The sequence below is a fragment of the Halichoeres trimaculatus genome, unplaced genomic scaffold (assembly GCF_033239565.1).
Source record: "Halichoeres trimaculatus isolate MK-OKI-2021-1 unplaced genomic scaffold, fHalTri1.1 fHalTri1_scaffold_12, whole genome shotgun sequence".
Classification (NCBI taxonomy): Eukaryota; Metazoa; Chordata; class Actinopteri; order Labriformes; family Labridae; genus Halichoeres; species Halichoeres trimaculatus.
Genome location: NW_027437190.1, coordinates 13,665,813 through 13,690,029, shown reverse-complemented (window position 1 = coordinate 13,690,029; position 24,217 = coordinate 13,665,813). Strand labels below are relative to the sequence as shown.

Genomic DNA, 24,217 nt, shown 5'->3' with positions numbered 1-24,217 from the left:
CAAAGAGACCTCGCGACAACACACGCGATAAACAAATAATTAACAAATAAATGGGCGCGTCAGAAAACAAGAGGCAGTGAATTCTTTAAGTCACTGTTTAACTTCAACATAGACATAATCTGAAATGCGAACAGGGGGAAAAGAAACTTCCAGAGCGTGGCGTTACGCGCCAAAAACTGTACCTTTAGCTGTATGAGGTATGTTTGCAGTGTATCTTTGCTCAGTTGACTTAAATCTGTGGACCGCACCAGCCTGTGACAGTTACTCATCCGGCCACACCGTGTAGGGTGGATTCAGGTATGGCACATCAGGTAAATCAGGACAGCTTAAGAAAACACACCAAAATCAAAAGCAGTCAATGCTGAGACCTTGCCTAAGATGAAGGTGGCCATAATTACATGACATAATTGGTGTGACAAAAGTGTTCGATTGGTGATAAAGCAACAACACTAACTAAATATTGAAACCAGTGCATGTTTTTCCTTTTTGCCTTTAGGTCACATTTTCATATATGGTTCAACCTCTGTACATACTCGATTAGGGACAGTGGAAAACCAAAGGGGAACAGTTGGAAAGAAAACTTACAAGTTGAATGCAGAAAAAAATAAAGGAGCCTCTGAGGATTACACAAAAGTGGGGAAGGTAGGACAAGAAACACTCAGTGTGACACTATGCAAAATGTATAAGTCAATTTTAGGGATGCACTATATTATCGGCACAATATCAGTATCGGCTGATAAAAGCTTAAAAACATGTTTATCGGTATTGGCAGATATGAAAATTTCTGCCGATAAGCACAGCCGATAAGGTGCTATTCAGTTAGGATTATTATCATTTTCCATCTGAAAAATAAGCTCTTTAAATAAAATGTAGCACTTCATTTATTTGCACTGCAAAGCTCTGTGTCTGTCACCAGGTTGTTACAGTAGCTCTAAAATAATCAAATGCAACTTGGTTATGTTTAAAAAGGTATTGTACATTTAAAGTTCATGTGATCTACAGAAATTATTTTTCTGTATTTCAATACTGAATGTCTTGAGTTTGAAAAAAAGAATACATTTCTTATTTATGGTAAAATCAAATGTTTTTTGTCTTGTTTTATGTGTGTTAAGACCGTCACAATCAGAGTAATATATAAATTCCTGTACAGGATAGACTTAGCTTTCTTTACAGTGAAAAAAAAACAAACAAACTTGTGATTATCAGTATCGGTACCGGCCAAAAGGAGTTTCGATATAGCTGCCTATCGGATATTGGCAAAAATCCAATATCGTGCATCCCTAGTCAAGTTATCTGAACTCATAGAAACTTAAACTGAGTTTGTGAATGCCTGTTCAGAAACAAGTGTACTTTTTTAGTCAAATCTGAAAATTAATAACATTGGTACCAAGCTTTGACAAAACTTTTGTTTTTCAATTATACTAAAAATCCTGTAAGCTCAATTATAACCAAATTTCCCTCACTTACATATCTGTCACTTTCCTGAATTAATACAAGGCCAACAAGAAATAATCTTCTTTGAGTGTAAATGTTAATTCACAGTAAGATTTACAATCTGTTTTGTGTGGCAGCTATGTGTGGAGCAGAAATAGGATGTTCAAAATTATGTTAAAGATGATTTATGGCTGGCAAGGTATCAGATTATCATGGTAAAAGGCTTAACTCCAAATATGTGTGTAGGGAAGTGGACAGGGAGTTTGTTGACATAACTGGACAAAATGTATAAAACCAGCAATTATGCTTAGGGTCCAGTGGATACTGAAATGACAGCTAGGTGTATTTTTTTAATGGGGAAAAATCAATATCAATAAAATCAATAAATATTTGAACTCATTTTTTTAACATGTTTCTATGAGAAATTTAGGCTACTGCAGCAAACATGATAATACGCTCCAAAAGTTGTAGCCCTGTAAGTGCTTTTCCGGTAAGCAATCAATGACTGCCTGGGAAAAATTTCTTTTTCATCACTAGTCCTAGAGAGGGATAATTTGAGCATTGGATATTAATATCCACTGTGGTACTGCTCTTCCTCACATAGTTCTCTGAGTCCTACACCCCTAAGAATGTATTGAAAGAACCAGTGTGTAAGTGGGAACAACACTGATTTGCATCCATCCTGCACACACTGAGTGCCATTCTTCTGTCAGGAACAAGGGTGGGTGTCCGTGGAGTCATACTGTTGCTATTTAACCCTAATAACAGACTGTCTCTGTCCTGAGAAGACCATACAACCACCTAGACCCCTGCCTGGCTTTTACTTCATCAAATCATTATGGACTTGAGACTTGCCCTTGCATCAGTGTTTCTAAGCAAGATGCGCTTTTTGCAGTGTATTGAGACAGCCCGTCACTTAGCATTGCAACATTTGGTAACCACAGTTTCCTCTTCTTGTGCGGAAGACAGTAGCAGGTGCATGCAAAAAGCCATGACATGAGCATCCACGAGCATATGTAAAGCAGTAAGTACAACTATTTTTACCTATGTGTCTGATTAGTCTTTTCTGGCTTAAAGAATCTAACTGAACAGAATCAAGTCGCCCACAAACAATCCTTTTTTCTTCTTCTTCTTCTGGTTGAAACCTGTCAGTAATCTCAAATATTTCCCTACTCCAGTCTGCATTACAGTCCCACAGATTCACAACAAGTATGTTTCCAATTGAGCTCTGTTAGGTTGGACATGTGTCATACGAGAGGTGTACTTTTAACAATATTTACCCCTGCTGGTATTTCTGGGTCTGCATGAGCTCTTTGTTGTCTCTGGTCCCAATTAAAGGTGCACTGTTATTATGTATTCTGATACCTGCTTTACCCAGATAATTAGACTCAGGTTCGCCTTAGGAGGGGTGATAATAAAAGACCAAATGTCATTCTTGCTCCATTTCACACAACTATACGAGCTGTGTCCCTTCTCCCTCGAGCTGCGAAGCGCTGATGTGAAGATGGAGTTTGAATTTTCTTTAGGGCTTGAGTGTTAGCACGTGATACGTGTGTGTGTGTATGTGTGTGTGCACTCCCTGTCCTGTTCAGCTGTTAAGTGGGTGACACATTGAACTGTAGTCAAGGAATGCTACCCTGTGAGGAGAGGAAAAGAGGGAGAAGACAACAATGAGAGGGGGAGGAGAGAGAAAGAGAGAGACGGACAGAGAGAGGGAGGACAAGAGGGAAAACCAGTGTGGCAGGTTTGCGTCAGTCTACACACTCCATCATGCAAAGCTGGTGTACAGAGAAACAGACGAAGGGAGAGAGAGGGGATAGGAGCTGATGTCATAACAGAGAGCTGCTGTCAGTATGAATCTGTGTCAACACCACGCTCTGAGACATGTACAGAGGTCTCTCTTGGAAAAGGTAGGGGGGCATCTTTTTTTGATTGTGTGGTTTGACTTAAAAACTAAATTGTGAGTATAAATGTGGAGAAAATGTGTGAAGTTTTGCCTGTTGTCTGGGTGCATTTGTGCCTCTCTTGTTCTTATCAGCATTAAAGGTAAACTGTCCAGTGTTGCCCCGGTTACCCAGATGGGAGGCTTTGTGTTTGTTTTCAGAACAGGTGTTTCTGTAAACCGACACTGAGCCTCACCTGTGTTGGAAAGCACCACAGAGACTGCTTTCCCAGAGTTAGCAACGTAGACTGGAACACTCGACTTTTTAAAATAACACAAAAAGTTTTATGTATCTAAAATAGAGCTGTAGTTCCTTGTAGTTATTGTGTACAGTATGTCAAAATCTGACTATGTATAATAGGAGTTTAATATCCAAAGGATGGTGAGATGATCTAATCCTGACCTAATTAATGATCACAAATAGTTCCCTGACAGTGCCTGTTACTGTTTGTCTGTAACCTCAGATATGAGCTACTGTCATCGTAACAGTCACCCTATCAGTCTCTCAGTTTGCAGCATGTAAATCAAGCTAACTTTCATCTCATCTAATCTGATCTTTTCTCATGAATCCACTGTTGCAAGGCTTCGTTCCATTGTCGTCGTCCTTTGTTTCTATGAGGCTGATACAGGCTGCTCAGTGACTGATTGTGACACTTTAATACATTGTTTTTCACTGACTGGATTGCTGTTAGGTGAGTTCTTCCAGTTTTTGGTTCAGGTTTAGCTGACGCTGACAGGTAGTCATGAGTATGTTGCTTGTGTAAACAGTAGTTATGATACGCGTGTACAACAGAGAGCATTATCTGAGTCTATGTGTGCTGTGAATGGACTCATTGAGTGTCAGTGTGAGGGGGAATGTCAGGAGGCCAGGGGTGTGTTTCAAAGCTACATACCTGACAGGAATTTAGAGTGAACACGCTCTGGTGTTTTTGTTTCTCCTGCTGTCATCCTTCTTTTTTTTTTTTTTTAGCTTATCCTCTCATATCTATTTATTCCCCCTTTGCAATATATATCCTGATCACTGACCCCAAGCACTCTATGATTGTGTTCGACAATCGTAGCCAAGTTAAACCACAATCCACGTATCACAACATTCCAGACAATCCACTCTCAGGGTGAAAATCTGTACATTTTTTTATGCATGGCAGGCAATGGGAGCTCTTCGCTGAAGAAATGCCGGGGAACCAAACACTCCATGAGACAAAACAGCAAAGAATCAAGACAAGGTGCCAAGAGGAGTCCACACCTCTAGACCACAAGACACACCAACAGCAGGAGCAGCTCTGACATATCAAACTCCGCTATCAAGGATTTCTTTCAGTGCTAAAAATACAAATGAGGAAACTGTAGTGTTCCAGCTCTAATGGTTTTTGCACACTGAAAATTGCAGCATTCAGACAAGTTACTGCCAGAGTGCAGTGTTAAAGATAGTTACTTGGAATCTCTTAAATATCAAGTTCACTCTTCCGCTCCCTTTTTGGGATTTGGCACTTCACAGGTGGTCATTAACTCTGTTTACTCTCGGACAATGGACTTGTCTTTGCTCCCTTCTCCAGCGAGTGAGTACAACAAGCAGAGGGCAGGAGCGCTCTTCACTGTCCGCTCAGCTAACTCTCCCTCTTACAGCCTCACACGAAGACCGGGTGTTAGGAAACCCAGAGGTTTTCTAGAGGAAGACAGAGGTAGTTCTCAGGAAGTTGGAGAAATAAAAAGATATGATTTGCAGGCTGGTGCGTACAGTTCAGTCTGTCAGGAGGATCTCAAAGCTCCTGTTTATCAAGCCAGGATTGGGAGAATCAGCAGCGTGTTAAGTCAGCGCGAGGAGAAGGACGTGGTGGGCTATAAAATGACGACTAAGCTGGAGCAGAATGAAACAGCGGAGAAAACAAACACAGAGGTTGGAAACGATAGAAGTGGAAGCCTTGCATCTGAAAATCGTGGCAGGACAGAGTTGAGGAGATACAACCTGCCAAGTAGAAGCAGGAGTTTGGATTGGAAGACAGGGGTAAGAAGTCCTGATCGGGGTAGAAGAGCCGACACGTTCATCTCATCAACCAGACTAGCAGGGGATGTCAGTAGACTAACAGGAGGCTTGGATGACGGGACAGGAGTTTACAGTGCCAGAGGAAGGGTGAGGTCTTCAGTACAGACGTATTATAACCCTGCAGGGACAAATAACATGACCCAGGAGAGGAGCCCAGTCAGTCACATGGGTCTGGCTTTGGACAGAAGCAGTAGAGGAAACTCTCTCCCTTCCAGGTTACGGTCCCAGACTGGACCTTGCTCCAATGGAAGATTGACATCCGCTTCCTTTGGGTCCAAAGGTGGGCAGAGTATTCTGGAGCGGATTGAGAAACTCTATGGGTCAGCTGGCTTTGGCGTGATGGAGGACTCTACGCCTTTGACCCCCCATTATAAAGAAACAACCAAGGACTCCTTCATCCCGCCACAGCCAAGAACACTCGACTGGACATCAGGGGGAACGTTCCCCAGGCGATTGTCATTGGGACGAACAAGCAGTCTTGGTCCAGTGCAAAGCAGGAGTTCATTCACCTGGACTCAAACAAATAACCCAGACTCTTTACTTTCCTCCAGCAGGAACAGGGAGAAACTGTCATTGGGACAGTGGCAAGGACCAATGCCAAACATCAACTCAAGTAACGGGTTGGGAGACATTGGCACAATGTCATTGGATAGAGCAAGGAGCAAGTGCACTGCAGCAGCTCGAATAAGAGCCGCAAGAGCTGCAGAGGAAGTAACGGCACTTCCACAGCCAAACACTTACCTGGATGAGAGGAGTTCTGTCTCTTTTCAGGATTGGTCCAGATTAAGAGAGAGAAGATTAAGCGGAAGCCCTGACTGGAGCAGAGCAAACCATAGAGAGGGAAAAAGTGACAGTGTAACACGTGGGTTGCTAAGAGAAAGGACTGGTTGGCTTCATATGCAAGACAGTGATGACAAAGCAAAAGAAAAAGCTGGATATAGTGTTAGTGCAGATGAAGATGTGTTTGAGTCAATGAAAACTTCAATGAAAACAACAGAAAGGAAGAAATATACGGACAGCTCTGCAGCCAGTGTGAGGAATAAGATCAGCCAGTTTGAAGCTCTGTCACAGAGATCTCAAGGTTTGGCTACAGGACAGGTCATGATGCCGAGGCGAGCTTTCTCTGTGCCAACACAACTCAGTGGGGCTCATGGTGGAGACAGAAAGAGTGTGTCAACAAAAGTGTTGAGAGACAAATGGGGAGGACTGAAAGATGGAGAGGTAAAATCTGAGGAGAGAGCAGAAAAGAAGCTTGGGTCAGAGAGGTCTTTATCAGTAGACGAGGTTGGGCTCAGATTAGGAAGGAAAGAGAGGGAAAGGGAAGACTTGGATAAAAATGAATTCAAAGAAACAGACAAGAGCGACGACTCCACCGAGGACTTTGAAAAGTTCTCTAAGGTCAAGAGCACCCTTAAAATCCCAATAGAAGGTGGAAACCAAAAAGAACCTAGAAACTTTTACATAGATGAGGCAGACTTCTCCAAGCTTTCAAGCCCCGAGGAAACAAGTGAGAAACCCACTTCTCTACTTCTGTTCAACTCCAGCAACGCTCCTGATGATATGCAGAAAACCAGAACCATAGTGGTCACCTCATCTGACAGTGATGATGACAAGACTCCAACAAATGCTCCAAACCACTTACCTCTTCTCTCTCCAACAACCAAGCCAGAAAACTCCACCCCTGTAGCAGAAAGTGAAAATGAACCCACTCCTGTCCCTGTTGAGGAAGTAAAAACACCTGGGGCAGATGACCCACCTCTCCTTCACCTTGCCACCTCGTCGTCCCACAGCACTCCCTCTGCTCCTGTCCCTCTAGAGGTCAACGAAGTCTTTCCAAAGGGGAAGAAGCAAGTGTTAGATCTGGATGCATGGGTAGCTGGCTTGAACCCTACAATTAATGTCTGGAATGATGAGGATTACTATGAGGATGACGATGATGAAAGCACGCAGAAGGATGACGATTCAAACTATGACTCTGACTCTGGAGAGTCTTCTGTAACCATCACAAGCAACATGAGCCAGTCAGATCGTAAGAGCTTCTGTGTCAGGTGCGTTCTATAAGTGTCTCTAAATTATATGATTTGATGGAGGCTTTCATTCAAATATTCAGTCAAACTTTAACCTCTAAAACCTCAGCTTTCCTCTCTGTAGTCTTTCAGATCTGTGTAACTTTGCTGGAGTAGACTACGAGTCAGAGAATGACAGCGACGAGTGGCAGTCTTTAGGCCGGCGATCTGCCTCCCTGAGCTCAGACATGTCTGCCTTGTCTTATGTGTCTGTGATGCCGACTGAGGAGCTCGACAAGCTGCTGGAGGATGTCAGGAGCCTGGGTGATAGCACTTTGCAGGTAGAACTAACTTGATATCTGTGAATGTTCTGCTCACTGCAGAATGGACTGCTAAAATAGTGTTATAATGTTAGACTGCTCTTATACACTTTTATAAATGCATTTTGGAAAATCATGATTATTTTTCTCCTTCCTAATCCAACAGATCAGTAGTTCCCATCATTTATATTGAATTTAGGGCCATATAAAATGTCATATTTCATAGTCTTCTAGTGCCAATAAGACAATAGCTAATGTTAGCATTTGCTTGAACACATTATTGTTTGATATTATTAAATGGTAAAAAAAATAAGAATGGGTCCATTTGAAGCTGACATTACAGCTAGCTCTTTAAAAGCTGCTTTGCTAACGTAGTAAGCTACAGGAAGTGTTTCCATTTTTAGCTAGCTTTACCACTAACAAGAAATGTCTTTTTCTGATTCTGGACTGACCGTTCGAACTTTTGGAAGTGTGGAATATTGTAAGAAACTTACAGCGCTGTGTGTCTTGAGTGAATACACACCTCTTTCTCCTTGATGAGAATATATAAGCCTACTCACAATTCTGCTTTAGGGTCGCTGCAGGTGATCTAATTTGTTGAGTCATTTTAGAGGCTAGCATTGCCGTTAGCTTGCAAATGGCAATATAATCAACAATCAAAGTAGCTTTAGCATCTCACTTAATTTTATGGTATAAACTCTTATTCTCTGTTTTTGTTTTTGTTTTTTAACATGTCCAACGTCCTGAACTGCACTTGCTTCACTAAGTGTTAAATCTTTGATAGCAAAATGCATGAGTAACAGCAGCTACCTGTCTTGGCTATTGTTGGGTGTATACCTTAGCATGATGTCACGTTAAAAGGAACTATTTTTTAAACACTGTTAACTTTGTTGTTTTTTCCCCATGTATGTTCTGCCTGTCTTTGCAGGACTATAACGATGTCCAGGTTGTTGTTCTTCATAAGGAGGTGGGAGTGGGACTGGGCTTCAGTTTGGCTGGAGGCACTGACCAGAACAAACCTGTCACTGTGAGGAAAAACCTGCTCTAACCTAAATAATAATAAGAAAAACTCCTGAGGCAATGTCCTCAGTCTTTTCATGTCTTCTGCTTGTTTTTTCTCAGGTACACAAAGTGTTTCACCTGGGGGTAGCAGCCCAGGAAGGCTCAATACAAGAGGGAGACCAGGTCTTGTCAATCAATGGCACAGCACTGGGTGGCTATGCCCACTGGGAGGCTGTGAGGGTCCTTAGAAGAGCAAAGACGCGGGATTTGGGAGTAGTAGTCTTGAGGAGAGCAGGGATAAGCAGTGTTAGTAAAGGAGAAGCGCAGACAAAGCATCAAGTACCAGCAGAGACTCAGGTCACTCAGACAGGTGAGAATTCATACTTGAATCTGAAAAAAACCCATCATACATCAGGATTTTGCTGCAGTTCCAAGTCAGGGAATATGAACTGATTTTCCTTCTTTTCTTTTTTCTTTTTTTCACTTTTATGCTCCCTTAGGTCAGCTTGTGTGTGTGCGTCTAGAAAAGAACAGCAGGGACCTGGGCTTCAGCCTGGAGGGAGGAGTGGGCTCCAGTCATGAAGACAAACCCCTGACTATACAAAAGATCTTCCAGGGTAAGATATTTGATGCAGAAAGATAAAAAACACAAGCAGGCCTAAAGCATGTAGATACCCATTTTATTTCATGAGGCCTGAATCTTTTAATTTCAATTAAATATCTCAATCTCAGTATCCATTAGCATTACTTAAGAGAGATCAGGTTTTATTTAAAGGCCATTCAGGCTCATGTGCACCCAACAGGAGCTGCATTTTATCCATCTCAAGGGCATTGAAGAGGCTTTTGCAAAAAGACAGAATACAGACAAAGACCATTTTGTGCATAGATAAGATAAAAAAATGTACTGGAAAGGTAAATATCATATCAGTTAATCTTCCCTTTAACAACCTCCCTTACCTTAAACACTACCACACTTGTTTATTAAACTCCCGATTTCCCTTTGAACCTTGTCCCTTCAGGAGGCCCTGTTGACAAAGTGTGTCCTGGTGATGAGGTTGTCGAGATTGAGGGCGTGAGCGTGGTGGGGATGAGACGTTTGGAGGCATGGACATTTATCAGAAGACTTCCTCCTGGACCCGTGGATGTGGTGCTGCGTCAACATCGAGAAACATGAAGATTACTGAAGTTTGAAAAAAAACAAACTAAATATCATCCTTTTCAGAAGCATTGTTGAACCTAGTGTGTAATAAGCTATGCATTCAGCTACTTTGGGCTAATGCCTTGAAAACAATCCAGCTATTGGTTTTAAAGCCCTTTTTGCAAATCCCACATGAGAATATAATCTTGGAGACCAGGTCAAAATTGTTTATTTTCTCACGCTATCCTCAAGATCTACCTCAGGCCTGGGATGTTTCTGTACCAGCCGTAATTGAAGTGCACTGATTGTTAATGGATCATTAAACCAACTTTTGTTACTTATAGTTTGGTCAGTTAAAAACAAATGATGTTACATCAATATGAAAATACATGTTGTTATATATTGTAAATAGAAGCTAACTCCATGAAGAGTATATATTGCTTTTTAATAAACTATAACTTAAATTGATGTTTTTATTTTTTCATCCAGTAGAGGGAGATAGTGTGGTGTGATATTATCTTTTAGTTTGCCATCGCAGCTTTGTGAACTTAAGCTGCAAGCAGGCTAAAGGTACCTGTCGTCTTATACATGACAAAACAGATACTCCTCAGAAGTGGACGTGATAAGATAAGATGTCAAAGGCTGTAGATGTAACTAGTTTTACTACTTTCAAAGAAAAAAAAGAAAAGATAATCAAGGATTATGTTGTAGAGTCATGAATCTCCTTTACTCAAACAACCACAAAAAAGTAGTCTGTTTTTAAATAAAATAAAAACAGGACAGCAAAGTTACAGTTTTTATTTCCAGTAGATCTTTGGTTATCATATAATTCTCTCTTGTCATTTATCTTATCTTGCATCATCACATTTCTCTGTGACAAAGTCTCGTGCCTCTCTGAAAATTATCAGCAGTAAAAGATTATTAGCCGTTATTTGTAGCTGTACAGTTCATTGTTTAGGTTACATAATACATTTGGAGTCCAGAGTGTACTCAAAGGGTTATAGTGACATCCTCCCTGAAGATGAGACGCCTCTAACAACCACTTCGCTACCATTTCATTTTTTTTCACAACACCAGTTGTTTCGTAATTCATACAGTTGTTTTTGTAGAACTTTGGGATTTGCCTCCAAAACCTCTTATAGGCTTTAAATATGGATGCTTTGAAACTTATCCTTTATAATATCCAGATCAGAGTATTCAGAGGATTTGTGTCAGAAAAAGACTAAATATTAATTTGTGTTGTCAACTTGTATTCATCCAGTAATGTAATGCTACCTGCAGCTATTACTGAATTAAACACAGATGGACAACTTTTCAAGAGGAACCTGAAAAACAAAAGAACTGCTTTCATGAGGTTCAGTGAATAGTGTTTGTGCAGTAAACACATAATCTTCCACTTTATGGCCTCTGTTCATATAACAGCTGAGGATTATTACGCTCTTTGATTCAGCCAATCGTGAGGTGTGACATTACAATTAATGAGTAACAGTGTTTGGCCTGCAGAGGGGACGGCAGAGGGGTGAGATACAGAGAACAGATTCACAGATGCCCAGGTAAACGCTCTGTTGGTCTCTGTGGTCTGCTTTCTGAGATACAGGAAGGGATTTGACTCCTGCGATGTTGAAGAAAGGTGTTTGGAGAGTGAAGAACGCTCTGATGAGGGAGTGCATGGCTGAGTTTTTGGGAACTTTCATCCTACTGGTGAGTGATACAGATCATTACAGTTGGATTATTGAGCTTTTAAAGTACAGACATGGTTTGAAGTGCTATCAAAGCATCATGAGTTAACTTGAATTCATCAAAAGGGAAATGAAAAAGTGGAAAAGGGCAAAAGAGAGAACTAACTGGAAAATAAAACAAAGCTTTTTAATGATGTTTTCAACTTCTATTTCATTAATATAAATGTATCTTGTTATTCTTTTTTTAAAGATGCATTGTATCTTCTTTATTGCAATCCATTATCATTTTTTATGTAGTGGAAAAACTACATTAAAAAATGCAACTACATCAAAAAAAAACATACATTTGCCACTTTGCTACTATTAACAAAGAATATCAAAAATTATTACATCATTTTAACTCGAAAATTTTCAACACTTTAACAGAAACTTAAAATGTTTCATTCATAATAAATAAATACTTTTATGATATAAGTTTTATTTCAGAATATTTCAGCAATGATTTAATGTAACGACTGGATTATTTTTCTTTCTGATCATTTTCAAGTTAATTATTTTCCCCTCAGATGGGAGGTCAGATTAAAACAGATTATACAAACTGTTTTCCCACCTGAGAGGATTAAAATGTTGCTTTTAGAGTGAAGTAATCCATGAAATGCTCCGTTACTTAACATATTTTATTCTCTTATCCCAGATCCTGCATCAGTCATCATTTCATTGCATTTAAAGCTGGTAGCTATTTTAAATTTTGCAATAAAACAACCAGCTTTAAATTGACCAAAACCTGTGCGAATACAACAATAATAATCAATATTGATAAAACTAAGTTTTTCTTTGGGGAAAGTTTTGCTAAAGGTATGAGTTCAATTCCATTCTGTTGTGAGGGTGCCTTCAACATGGTTGAGTTGGGAAGTTATGGAGTAAATATTTTTAATGTTGCTGCTTGTACAAGAGTTCGGCAATATGGGGTTAGTAACAAAGTTAAACACATGAGATCAATTTTATTATCTTCTTAATATCTATCTATCTATCTATCTATCTATCTATCTATCTATCTATCTATCTATCTATCTATCTATCTATCTATCTATCTATCTATCTATCTATCTATCTATCTATCTATCTATCTATCATCGCAGCTGTTTGGCTGCTCTGCTGCAGCTCAGGTGAAGACAAGCAGAGACACCAAAGGTCACTTCCTGTCTGTCAACATGGCCTTCTCTGTGGGAGTAATGTCTGCTATGTACCTCACCAAAGGCATCTCAGGTGAATCGATTAAGTCTCTTCCCTTTGAGTGGCATCCTTTAAAACATTACTCCTCCATTACTGCAGCCATTCACTGATCTGAGCGCTTGAGATTTATGACTCTAATATGTACTACTGTCTGCACAGACACCTGGAGCAGCTCAGGCTCCTCAAGGCCCTCACTCTGATTGATACTAACCAGGACACAGCAACTCTCAGCTGACACATTATATGGCTACAAATAATCTGAGATTTCATTACCGTCTAATGTGTCTTGCTGTAATTCTCTTCTGTCTTCCCCCTTCCTGTGTTCTTCCCCCTCCTTCTCATATTTTCTTATTAGGCGCTCATCTGAATCCAGCAGTGACTCTGAGTTTCTGTGTGCTGGGTCGGGTGCCCTGGGGACGCTTGGTACCTTATAGCCTCTCCCAGATCCTGGGGGCTTATGTGGCTTCAGGGCTGGTCTACTTGGTGTACTATGGTGAGTCTTTTTGGAACTGTATCAGTGACACACATGCAGGTTTGTAACTTGTGATATGCTACATTACCCATGTTGCCATCTTAGATGCTATTATGGAGTTCAGTGGAGGAGTGCTGACTGTATACGGCCAAAATGAGACAGCATCTATATTTGCCACTTATCCCTCTGAGTACTTAACTTTGGGCAGAAGTTTTCTTGACCAGGTCAGTAAGAAGTTGTGTGAAATATTTCTTCTGCCTTTCAACATTAGTTCCTCTATTAAACTCTTTTTTTTTCTTCATAAACTTTCATCAGATAGTGGGCACAGGTATGCTCATGTTGTGCATCCTGTGCTTGGATGAAAAGAGAAATACTCCTGCTCCCTCAGAGCTGATCCCTCCTATAGTAGCTGTGATTGTCCTGGGAATCTCCATGTCAATGTCTGCAAACTGTGGTGCTGCGATAAACCCAGCTCGGGACCTGGGGCCCCGCCTTTTTACTCTGACTGCAGGCTGGGGAACTGAAGTCTTCACGTAAGTATCTTATCTGACATTAACAGCACACATCCACAGCAATAAAAACATAAAACTTCTCCAAGCTAATAATTTATTTGCACATTTTAATCAATTATAAAGTATTTAGGTCCAAAATCATGAAGCAAAATAAACAATTCAGACATGAAATCAACATATGAAGACAGTAGTATTTTAGTGTTCTTCTCAAAAAGCTTTGACAGGGTGTTTTCTAAGAAAATCAGGTGTGTTGGAGGTTATCAGGCTTGAGGTTGTTTTCTGCAGGATTAAAGGAACATGAAGTGTCAGCTTGTTACAGGACATCTGATTATGATGGTAGAGGGATCCATGATGCAACATGTTGCTCAATATCACTTGTTTTGATTTTCCGGCCCCCTTTTTGGTTCCACTGCTGCTGAAGTCTATATTACAGTTTTTCTCAGCTGCTTTGGTTCATTTCTCAGATCAGGATTAAAATTCTCAAAACTACCAGTTCAATCGCCACATCATTGTGTCACTTGTGCATATCAAAAAAGCAGTTTCTCATTTCTTTGAACAAGTTTCAAGTTCTTTGGGATATCCATGGAAATTATTATGTACAGTTCTCTGCTGTTACCTACATTATCAGCTGTTTATGTCATGTTGATCAAAATGGATTATCATGGGTCTCTGTTGAATAATCTCACCCCCACAACAACAAGTCATGAGTTCATTCATGGTCAATCTTGACTTTCTCTAACAAATGAAAATGTGTGAAGCATCAGATCAACCAATGATCAACCAGTTTTCTGAAATAGCACAAAAGTTCATTTCATGAACCATCATCTCACAGGTATGTATGTGTACTGTCCTCTGTAGACAGTGGCAACAAATTTCCTGTAAAAGGACAATATAGATCTATCACGCTCGTGGACAATGTTCTCAATAATAAGCTTACAATGGCCGAGATTGGTTGAAGGATGCAGCCAAAAGCTGGGAGAACAACTGTGTCTTCAATCATTCAGTTTTTTTGTGGACAGAGAGGATGAGAACATAAGGAGGTGTGGGAAGACTACACTGACCTGTAATTCCCACAGCACTGCATGAACAGTTTTCCTTTAAGAGACTGATCTATGTTGACATTTCTACTTTTTTTTTTTTTTTTTTTTTTTTTAACTTTTTTTCTTTGTGTGATGCAGCGCCTTCTTCTCCTTTCTGTATCCCAATGATTGGGTCAATCAGCTGATTACAGCACAAACAGTGAAAGTGAAAATTTGAATATTGTCCAGTCTCTTGCAATGAATCTCCCACATACACTACGATGTCAAAACTTCAAACATCAAAACTCTTAGAATAGTTTACATCAGAGAGTCCCTACAGAGTTCACTGTAATACTGACAACATGATTAAGCAATTTGACTGTCCTATCCAAACACAATGACATGAGGACTCGTCATTCTGATGCACTGACACGTTCACTGACATAAATTAACTTTTAAGGGATGAACTAAGGATTTAGAGCCAGAGAATGACTTTTGCTGGTAATCCATGGTGTTTTGCTATTTGTACAAACTGTTCTGAAAAAATGCACCTACTGTTTTGAAAATGGTGAGAATGAGTCGAGAAATGTACCAAAGCAACTGAGAAAAACTGTCATAAGCACCCATGAGGGGGGAGGCAAAAAAAACCCCTCCCAAACAAGCAAATAAATGTGTGTTCTTGATATTGAAAGCAACAGGTTCGGTCTTAGTTGAGGCGTGTTTATGGCCACTCAACAAGTGTTGTTCATGTGAAACTGGATATTAATATCTAGTAGAAGAGAAGTTTTCAAAAACTATTATTTTTTATAACAAAACACATTGTATTCAACAATTAAAGCACCATAGGGTTAATTTCTCTCTGTCCACTCTCTAGGTGTTACAACTACTGGTTTTGGGTGCCACTGGTGGCCCCACCCATTGGAGGTGTATTAGGATCCTGTATGTATTTGGTCTTCATTGACTGGCACCTGCCTGACCCAGACCCTCCTGAGAGTCTCTCACCACTCTCCACCACCACCAGTGAAAAAATTAATCCACCGAGCATCACATGGGAAGATGGAGCAGAGTTAAAGGCAGCACATCTATAAACGTTACTGGAGACAAAGCTGCATTGCAACTGTCGAGGGCCACAAACATATCTTGTCACCTCCTCCAAGAAATACTTAAAACCTCCATATTTATACCATGAATACTTCAAAGTCTTTGACACAGCCAGTAGACATAAGGGCAGCTGTGAGAGATGCTGGTTGTGTAAATGAGGTTTATATTGATGTGTATATTCTTTATAATATGAATATTCTGTTAAATTGTGTAACTGAGTTATATTTATACTCATAAAATGCTACTTCGAATATTGGAATATTGACTGAAATGTTAGGCTGAAGTAATCACCATTTTTATGAAAACATTTATGTTGTCACTTTTCATTTTAGTTGCATTGAATCAAGGACTTTGATTATAAATGTAAATAAATTATGTATCATAAGGTTTAAATTGAGTTTTTTTAAAAAAAAAAAAAAGTAATGGATCACACACTTCTCTATATTATTCATTCTTTGTTGTACTAAAATATTGCATATCAATCTGGAAAAAAATCCATTCCATTTCTTCATCATGGTCATATGAGTTTCTCTTTTTGAGTCTAGAGATTTTCTCTACAGCATGTCAAGAAAAGAGGGTCAGTCCAGCAACTCAAATAAAAAATACAGCTCTTCAACATCCCCTGATCCATCATTATGTGCGTCCTCTCATCAGTGTTGTAGATTGCTGAGACCTCTTGAGTCCACAACACTTCAGACATGATTGTGAGATAACGCAGTAATCAGCCGTCAGGGTGTGTTCAGAAAGGTCAAGGCTGTATTACATTAGTGGCTTGTGTCTGAAAATGTCCCAAACAAACACACAACATTCATTCACAGTTATTAAAGAGCATAAGAGGAATGAATTGTGTGGTAGTTGGTTTTTTTTCCATTTCTCTATATGTCTCTTTCCTAACATGTAGCTTTATAGGCTCTAGAGCTATGACACATTTTCTCTTTTTATTTACCATCTACAGCTGTAGTTTGGCTTCCTTTGGTTATTGAGCATATAGGGAAAAGATTGTGTATAGCATCATGCAGATGTTGCAACCTTGAGGTTTGCTAATAGAACAGTAGAGGGCGCCATAGCATCAAGGGTAAAAAATAAATGCTGTTGATAAATGGAGTGCAAATGTGTTAAAGCTCTAATTAGTGGGAGATTTTGATTCAAATATAACAAACGAAGTAACAGACAGGGATAGAATTTGATAAAAGTGAAACAAATTAATATTTTAAAGTTTCAAACATAAATAAAACAGCTGGTATGAAAAATACTGACCCCCTGTGAAATTTAAGAGCAGCTCCAAACGTGAAGCTATGAAGTGCTGGTCTTTCAGATGGAGGTGCAGGTGAGCCCCTCCTCCCCTCCTCCCTCCTCTTTCCTCTCCTCTGGTCGAAGCGGAGTCCTCCCTCACCTCGACACCGTGCCTTCAGCAGCTCATCCCTGGTCCCTGATCCACCCTCCCACCTCAGAGATCGACCCCTTATTTCAGGCCAACTCGTCCAAGTCGTGCCCCTGAAGCTCATCATGACCCCGGAGAGAGGAGAAGCGAGCATGCCTCCACCAGGAACAGATTTATAACGCTAACTTGAAAAGGTAGGTGTTTCCTGGACTGTTACAGCGATGGTTGGCCGACCCCACATCATGTTTCAGCTTGGCTTAATCAGCTCAAAGTATTGATGTGTGTCTCGGTTTTCATTGTGAAGCGTTCAGCTCTTATTACTGCATCTCGCCGTCATGATAAGCAGGAGCTGCTTTGTTCATACTGTATACAGCTACAGTTTTTGGTGTCAGGGATTTTTTTCGGATTGTTGTTGACTGAAATTAGTCACAATATTTTCCCAAAGTCAAAATGAAAGTTGGCCACACACCTCTACTTTCCCCGGTTGACGTAAAATGTGTTTGTTATGGTTTGTAGTCAAATGTCTAGTTAACTTTGTTCCACCTTCCTTCATCTAATCTTTCACTTTAACTTTAGTTAAGGTTTCAGTGTTTCAGTGTTGCTGTATGCACTCTTATGAAAAGAGCTGACCTTAACCCTTGCATGCAGAAACCACAAAACTAAAGTATCCACTAATTGATTGAAGGAGGGTAACGATTACCACAAACATCTGTATTAAAAGACAAAATGTATTTTTATGCATAAAACAATCAAAGGACAGCAGACACTTTAAGTTCCCGTGACGACTTTTTAGCTATGAAACATACTGAAATGAAAAAAAATATGCTTCTTTGTAACCAACCAACTAACAACAACAACAACATGGAAATCACTAGCAAAAATATTTACAGTTGCTATAACCACTGGGAGCAAGTAGCTGTCAGACAATTTCCAGTGAAGTGATGAAAAGCCTTCATTTTACCTTTCACACAGCAGTATTCATGATAACTGACTTAAAAAAGACAGAAAACATTTCTTTTACAGGACATGATATACATTTTAACAGCAGAACAGGGGCACCAAAAGGAACCATGTTGGACTTCAGTTCCTGAGGAGTTAACCCGAAGAGATTAAAATCATGGCATTTCATTTTATTTAGAAAAAAAAAATCCTGAGGTCAGAAGAAGTACACAATGTGGCTGTTATCAGTTAGAGATTTATGTACAATTAGTTAAAGTCGATAAAGACCTTAATGATTTTCAAATCAATTAGACCCAATGCTTTCTTAAAAGTAGAGAAAAGGCAATGATAATACATTTTTTATCGTTTCATGCTTCGTATATGCTTAATTCAATTTTAGTGGCAGCAACATATTCAAACTAGAAAAGCACTCAGAGAGCGCAGACCTCCACCAAGCATATTGTGATTGTCATGTAACACTTTAGTCCTACTTTAATGTTATACTCCCTTTCAGCAGACTGTCTGCTACAATTTGGTGTTAGTTTCAGGTTCGTACGATAATTTGTTTCCTGACAGTGTTGAAAATTATGATGACCCAGTACATATTTCATATTCCAGATCTTAGTATCCAGAATATTGCCAGGATCTGGATTGTACTTTTACATCTGTCAGAAATGATCGTGACCTTGTCTTGTATTGTTTTGCAAAGCTATCCGACTATTTATTGTGGAGTTATATACACATGTGATGAAACTAGGGGTGCATCGATCTCAATTTTCTGGCCGATCGCAGATCTTTAAAAGGCCTGACCTGCCGAAACCAATTCGGGCCGATACCGATTTTTATTTTTTATAACTGACAGCATATACCTTCAATGTTTAAATCTTATTTTATTGCAAATCATTGAACAATACCTGTGAAACAATAGAACCTTTGTGTTTTAACTCAAACAACCAATAAAGTGTCCTGAGTTTTAGGTCTCAGAGCAAAAAGCAACAATGGCTGGCTGTTAGACCATCCCAGAGGTATATAAGTTCGGTTTTATATGTAAGGATGGGCCGATCCTTGATCACCAATCACCGATCCCCCAAAATTAAGGATGCATGTCTGCATGTCTAATGAAAACGGCCCTATCTCACAATGACAGAGAATACTTTAAAAGAATCCTGGACCCAGACGGTGATCCGGATCACCTCTAAAATTTAATCATCCCATTTTGAAAATTTCCTGAAAATGTCATCAAGATCTGTTCATTACTTTTTGAGTTATGTTGTTCACAGACAAACAGACAGACAGACAGACAGGCAAACCCTCCCAAAAACATAAACTTGGAGGAATGTCTCCCAGCTGATGAGTTAATTTGCAAGAGGTCATTAGCTTGACTTGGTAAAAAGAGGCACTAAAGAGAAAATAAAGATGGAAAAGATTCACCACTCTATAGGATACGAGGCAAATAGTTGAACGATTTCATGCAGAGGAAAAAAAATGCTCCTCAGAATGAGATCTTTAAAAAATTTGGAGATTCTGAAGAAGTCTGCAAAAAAAAAAACTGCTTTAAACATAACGTGACTGCACTGGAAGTCATTGTGTGGCCTTTAAGAGAAACAGTTTCTCACTGCATCCGCAAGTGAAGGTTAAATCAGGTTAAAGCTGCAGCATGCAGAAAGAAATCATGTCAAAATTTGTTTCAGCTTTATGTTCTGATTTTTTTAAAGTGATTAAAACCAACTCACACTGACAATTAATCGCAGAAACCTTGACAACATTAAAGTAGATGATGCTCTTAATTTGGGACACTTTCAGGTTACCATCAACAAATTTTTAAATGAGAAGACAAAGATTTATTATTTAAAGACTTATTCCAAGGAGTACAAACCAGGGCAAAGTTAGTACACAGTGGGTTAAACTAAATAAACAGGTGTCTTATTGCTTTTACTTATATTAGTTTTTCTCCTGCTCAGGCAGTGGACATCATGCCTCCAAAGCAGAGATGACCTGATTCACAGTCACTCCACAGCAAGTGATCTTCTATATGGAAGTTAAACAGTGAACATGTGAAGTTAAATACACAGAACACTGAAGCACATTTTGTAATGATGCAGATTCAAGGTAGTGTGTTTAATGTTGTAGCTGAAAGCTACATGTTTCATTTAAGTTTTTCTGCTTCTCTCAAATTCTCTAAAACTTCAAGCAAGCGCCATGAAAGGAATTCTGCCCAGAAGCCAAGAAATGGTGCTCAGGTACTCAGTGTGTTCCTGGTGTGTTTCACTCCCCAGGCTGCATGCCTGGTTTCATAAAGCTGCTTCAGGTCTGTAAGGTTACACAAGAGCAAGCCACAGATGGAGAGTGAGAGGGAGGGAGGGAAGTGACAGCTGAGAGACTGAGGTGAGGAGAGAGGTGAGAGAACATGGCAGGCAATCCTCATACTCCATCCACAGCCTGTATTAGGTGGATGAAGATTATGTACGCCGGGCAGAAAGCGAGTTGATAGCATGCAATAGAAGGAGAAAAGTGTATGGAAGGGAAAGAGACGACACTTGAGACTGAGGCTGAAAGCTGATCAGCCAAGCCCAAATGAAGAGCTGCTCTATCTCAGGAGTATTGATCAGGGGCTCACTGCCCTGAGCCCATGTCTGCCATTCTGTTTGTACCTTCTAGTCTGCAAGACAAAAATGTGCTACGCCTCCGCTCTGCAACCTCGTCCCTCATCTCTCAAAGCATCTCTGCAGCGTCACTTTGCTGAGATAAAACAGCAAGTGAAGGCATCCAGGTGTGTGATGTTAACAGATCAGCATAAATGGAAAGAGGAGAGACAAGAGTATGGAGCAGAGAGCAAAGAGGGAAAAGAAAAACTCCATTACCGTTTCCCATTTGTTATAGGAGGACAGCAAATGGACGGTGGATCTGTTCGAGCCACCAGTCCCTCTACACCCTGTGTGCCACAGAGAGTGCTCTGCTTAATGTCATTTCCTCATTATGTCTCTAACAAACCAAAGATGGCTCTGCTTTGAAGCTGATTTAATTTCTGGTTGATTGTAACTTTCTCTCTTTGAAGCAATGCATGTTTAGCCCACCCTGAAACCAAGAGACAACACTGAAAAATTGCACTTACTTTGTGACACTTAATACCAGAGCTGGATGTGTGTATTTTCTTCATTTCTTCCCTTCAGTAAGCACCTCAGCCTCCATCTCTCCTCTGTGCCCTTTTCCATTCCTTATCCCTCAGTGTCTCTTTGCACAATAAATGCTCCCCTTCTTTCTCTCTGCAGACTGTCTCATGGGCCATAGCAGAAAAACGCCAGCAGAGTGGAGATGTTCAGAAAGAGGCCTCCTCCAGGTCAGTACCATTCATCAAAGATCACTTAAACAGATGTGCTAGTTTTCTTAGTGTCATCGGTGCTGATGCCAAGATTATAATCAAAGTGTTCTTCCAACAATGGACGACATGTCAAACTCTAGGCTTTGATTTATTTATGTTGGCTGAAGGGGTTCCACATATTCCCATCATGAAATCATATAAAATCAGATGAAAAAGGAGTGTGGTGGGGGATGGGGGGCTGAGTATCCAAAGGCTGTTCAAATGATGGATGTAACTGGTAAGACATCACCCATTGGTTCACTGACTTACTTTTTGGCCTCCAACTTGGCCTGTTAGCCATTATTATGTTGGTTTTCTTGGGCAATAACTGACCTTAGTTGGGTAAGAGGCCCTTGAGTACAAAAAGGGGCAACTTTTCAAGCTATACAGTCTGTGCTTGCAGACCAGACTGTAGTGAATCTCAGTTATCAAATACTTGCTTTTGTAACAAAAATTTTTTTTTCAAAGAAATTAAATAAAGAACATACAAAACACAAAACTAAGCTTTAAATGTGCTATGAGGACTATTTGGAATCTGTAGTGTTCTTCTGGGATAAAGGCTCAGTTTCCCATCAGCACCATCACCTACTGTCTGTAGGACGACTCTTGCAAAGATGTATGTTTGTTTAGGAAGCAAATGAACCGTGACTCAGTCCTGTTTTCAACACCACTCTTTTTATTCAAGACAATTTCTTGATCAATGCAAAGCAATGAGGTCATGTATTTATTTTTTACTGTGATTTAGTGTACCAGATTATCTGTTTAGTGTTACTCACACCCAGGTGCTCTTAGACATGTTGGTGATGTGTAACGTTAGTGAGTCCCTGTTGTATCTCCTACCAGCCAACTACAACCTCACCAAGCAGCTAATGAAACCTCACCCTTCATTTTATTGACAGACTAAAGTCACTTTGCTGAGATAAAACAGATCACTGCAGAATAACAGCTCCAGGTTAGTTGTAATGCACATTACATTAACCATGGCCTAACACATGTTAATAAACATAAAGGAAATTGTTTTCATCAGAGGAAAAGACAGATCTCGTTTCTCTCTGCTCAACTTTGCCAGCTGATGTGGTGTTGTCTTAAGGACTTAAGGTCGACATGCCTTAAATGGATTCTAAGGTCAGGCCGAATACAGATTTTTTTTGCACCGATAATCTCATCAAGTAGGGGTGGATGCCTATCACAATTGAAACGATATAGTACCAATGCCCAGTACCTGCCAATCACATTGATTCTTGACAGTACCAGTTTCCTTCCCCTTAGGGCATTTATGTGGTAATAAATATTAATGTGTTTCATAATAAAATCTCAAAGCTGTTCAATTTAACATATTTATTTCTTAATATATAAACTTGCAATGCCATGTACATGTTCAGCATGGAAAATTGCCTACTCTTTCACTCCCTCACAGTCACAAGGATGCGTTTTGGTATGGAAACTTGGTACCATTTGAATTTATCTTCAATGTTACTACAGACAGAACTCGATTGGTACCTATAAAAGTACCTAATTCAGTACCCACCCCTATTCCTAAATGTGTATAATGAACAAGGACATATATTACAGTGGGACTAAAATCATTAAGTCCTCATGGGATCTTTAAAAATGGAGGCTACAAGAGGTCTCCTTGCATTCAAGCTCTCTCCAAGTGGCCACTTGTGGAATTGCAGATTTTGGTACTCCAACATAGTCTTTATTTCAGCAGTTAATTCTAATTTATCGTGTCAACTCCTAACACATGTTTTCTTTTCAATCAAATTATGAAAGAAACTTTGGACACAAGTCCTCTGTTAATGTAGTGTTAACTGTGATACCTGTCCAGGATCTCATCGGGGACCAAATGTATAAGCTTTAGATTTCATCTAGTTTTAACTGTCTAAAGTTCAGTGTGACAGCAACATGATTTTTAGATAATTTGCTGTGATTCAGAGCTTTAAGTAGAATGCACAAGGCCCTGTTTAATAAATAAATAAATGGTTTTAGTGATACTTTTCACACTGAAGACGCTGAAACTGTTCAATGGGTAAATCAGATTTTTTTTTCCCTTGAGAAAAACATTTTGTAGCAGTAATCTTTGTGATCTTTGCATCTCAGGTCTGTTCTTCCTGAAATAATGTGTAAATAATGAGTTCAAAATAGTTGGATTCATGTTTATCAGGTTTTCATGACTCTCAATATGAACACATGCCTCGTCTTGGAGACATTATTTTACACAATCAATATCAAACCACGTGAGATTCCACACTCAGGTTCGTCGTACTATATCTTCAAGCATGTGTGTGTATGTTTGCGCGCGTGCAGGGGGGGCGGTAAAAGTGTGCACCCGGCAATCTTTAATGTATCGGCACGGGGCTTTACGTGCAGCACGTGCTCAGGCACCTGCCCGGACCTGCCCACTGCAGTGCGTCTTCTCCTTTTTACACGCGTAGTATACTGGGCAGCGTTCTATAGAGCCAAAATGGCGCCCAGTTTCTTTTCCTTATCCTGCTTCTCGTACAGCTGTGAGATCCCTGTAGGAGGCGGTTGACATGGTAACAGCTATACGTGATTACGTAATGCCAAGAGGACAGTGTTTACATTGGGTAAGAGTTCAGTTGTTGATGCAGTCACTGCACGTGCACGGTCGATCGA

The 24,217-nt window shown here is 40.0% G+C and overlaps 3 protein-coding genes across 6 annotated transcripts in view; all 3 read left to right on the top strand.

Moving 5' to 3' along the window:
* The first annotated feature begins 38 nt into the window (after positions 1–38).
* On the top strand, positions 39–10,296 carry LOC141800808 (uncharacterized). Of its 3 annotated transcripts, XM_074683608.1 has the most exons (8): positions 39–197; positions 2,400–2,458; positions 4,525–7,468; positions 7,572–7,767; positions 8,675–8,773; positions 8,869–9,118; positions 9,249–9,365; positions 9,768–10,296. In XM_074683608.1, exons 3-8 carry the CDS (start codon positions 4,905–4,907, stop codon positions 9,920–9,922), a joined length of 3,381 nt encoding a protein of 1,126 aa, XP_074539709.1. In that variant the 5' UTR covers positions 39–197; positions 2,400–2,458; positions 4,525–4,904; the 3' UTR covers positions 9,923–10,296. The 3 variants fall into 3 exon arrangements, with proteins under 3 accessions (XP_074539709.1, XP_074539710.1, XP_074539708.1); XM_074683609.1 differs by lacking the exon at positions 2,400–2,458; XM_074683607.1 differs by lacking the exons at positions 39–197; positions 2,400–2,458 and adding an exon at positions 3,026–3,344.
* A 1,207-nt stretch (positions 10,297–11,503) lies between these two features.
* Positions 11,504–15,985, top strand: aqp10a (aquaporin 10a). Its single transcript, XM_074683610.1, has 6 exons — positions 11,504–11,587; positions 12,705–12,831; positions 13,154–13,291; positions 13,376–13,494; positions 13,586–13,803; positions 15,676–15,985. The coding sequence occupies exons 1-6, from the start codon at positions 11,504–11,506 to the stop codon at positions 15,887–15,889; spliced, it is 900 nt and encodes a 299-aa protein (XP_074539711.1). The 3' UTR covers positions 15,890–15,985.
* Positions 15,986–17,337: 1,352 nt separating this feature from the next.
* The window catches only part of atp8b2 (ATPase phospholipid transporting 8B2), a 33,308-nt gene continuing 26,428 nt past the window's right edge, over positions 17,338–24,217 (top strand). Inside the window, exons 1-2 of one of the 2 annotated variants that reach the window (XM_074683882.1) lie at positions 17,338–17,477; positions 21,492–21,559. In XM_074683882.1, the coding sequence (XP_074539983.1) occupies positions 21,535–21,559 (25 nt within the window). In that variant the 5' untranslated portion in view covers positions 17,338–17,477; positions 21,492–21,534. Of the gene's footprint in view, positions 17,478–21,491; positions 21,560–24,054; positions 24,169–24,217 lie in introns of those variants that run through there. The other variant, XM_074683884.1, reaches the window with a different exon arrangement.

Bases quoted from the DNA above. Each gene is read 5' to 3' on its own strand.
- LOC141800808 (XM_074683609.1), top strand. From the start codon at position 4,905: ATGGACTTGTCTTTGCTCCCTTCTCCAGCGAGTGAGTACAACAAGCAG. The intron at 7,469-7,571 runs GTGCGTTCTATA...TCCTCTCTGTAG, and splicing joins CGTAAGAGCTTCTGTGTCAG to TCTTTCAGATCTGTGTAACT. The intron at 9,366-9,767 runs GTAAGATATTTG...TTGTCCCTTCAG, and splicing joins TATACAAAAGATCTTCCAGG to GAGGCCCTGTTGACAAAGTG.
- aqp10a (XM_074683610.1), top strand. From the start codon at position 11,504: ATGTTGAAGAAAGGTGTTTGGAGAGTGAAGAACGCTCTGATGAGGGAG. The intron at 12,832-13,153 runs GTGAATCGATTA...TTTTCTTATTAG, and splicing joins CCTCACCAAAGGCATCTCAG to GCGCTCATCTGAATCCAGCA. The intron at 13,292-13,375 runs GTGAGTCTTTTT...TTGCCATCTTAG, and splicing joins GGTCTACTTGGTGTACTATG to ATGCTATTATGGAGTTCAGT.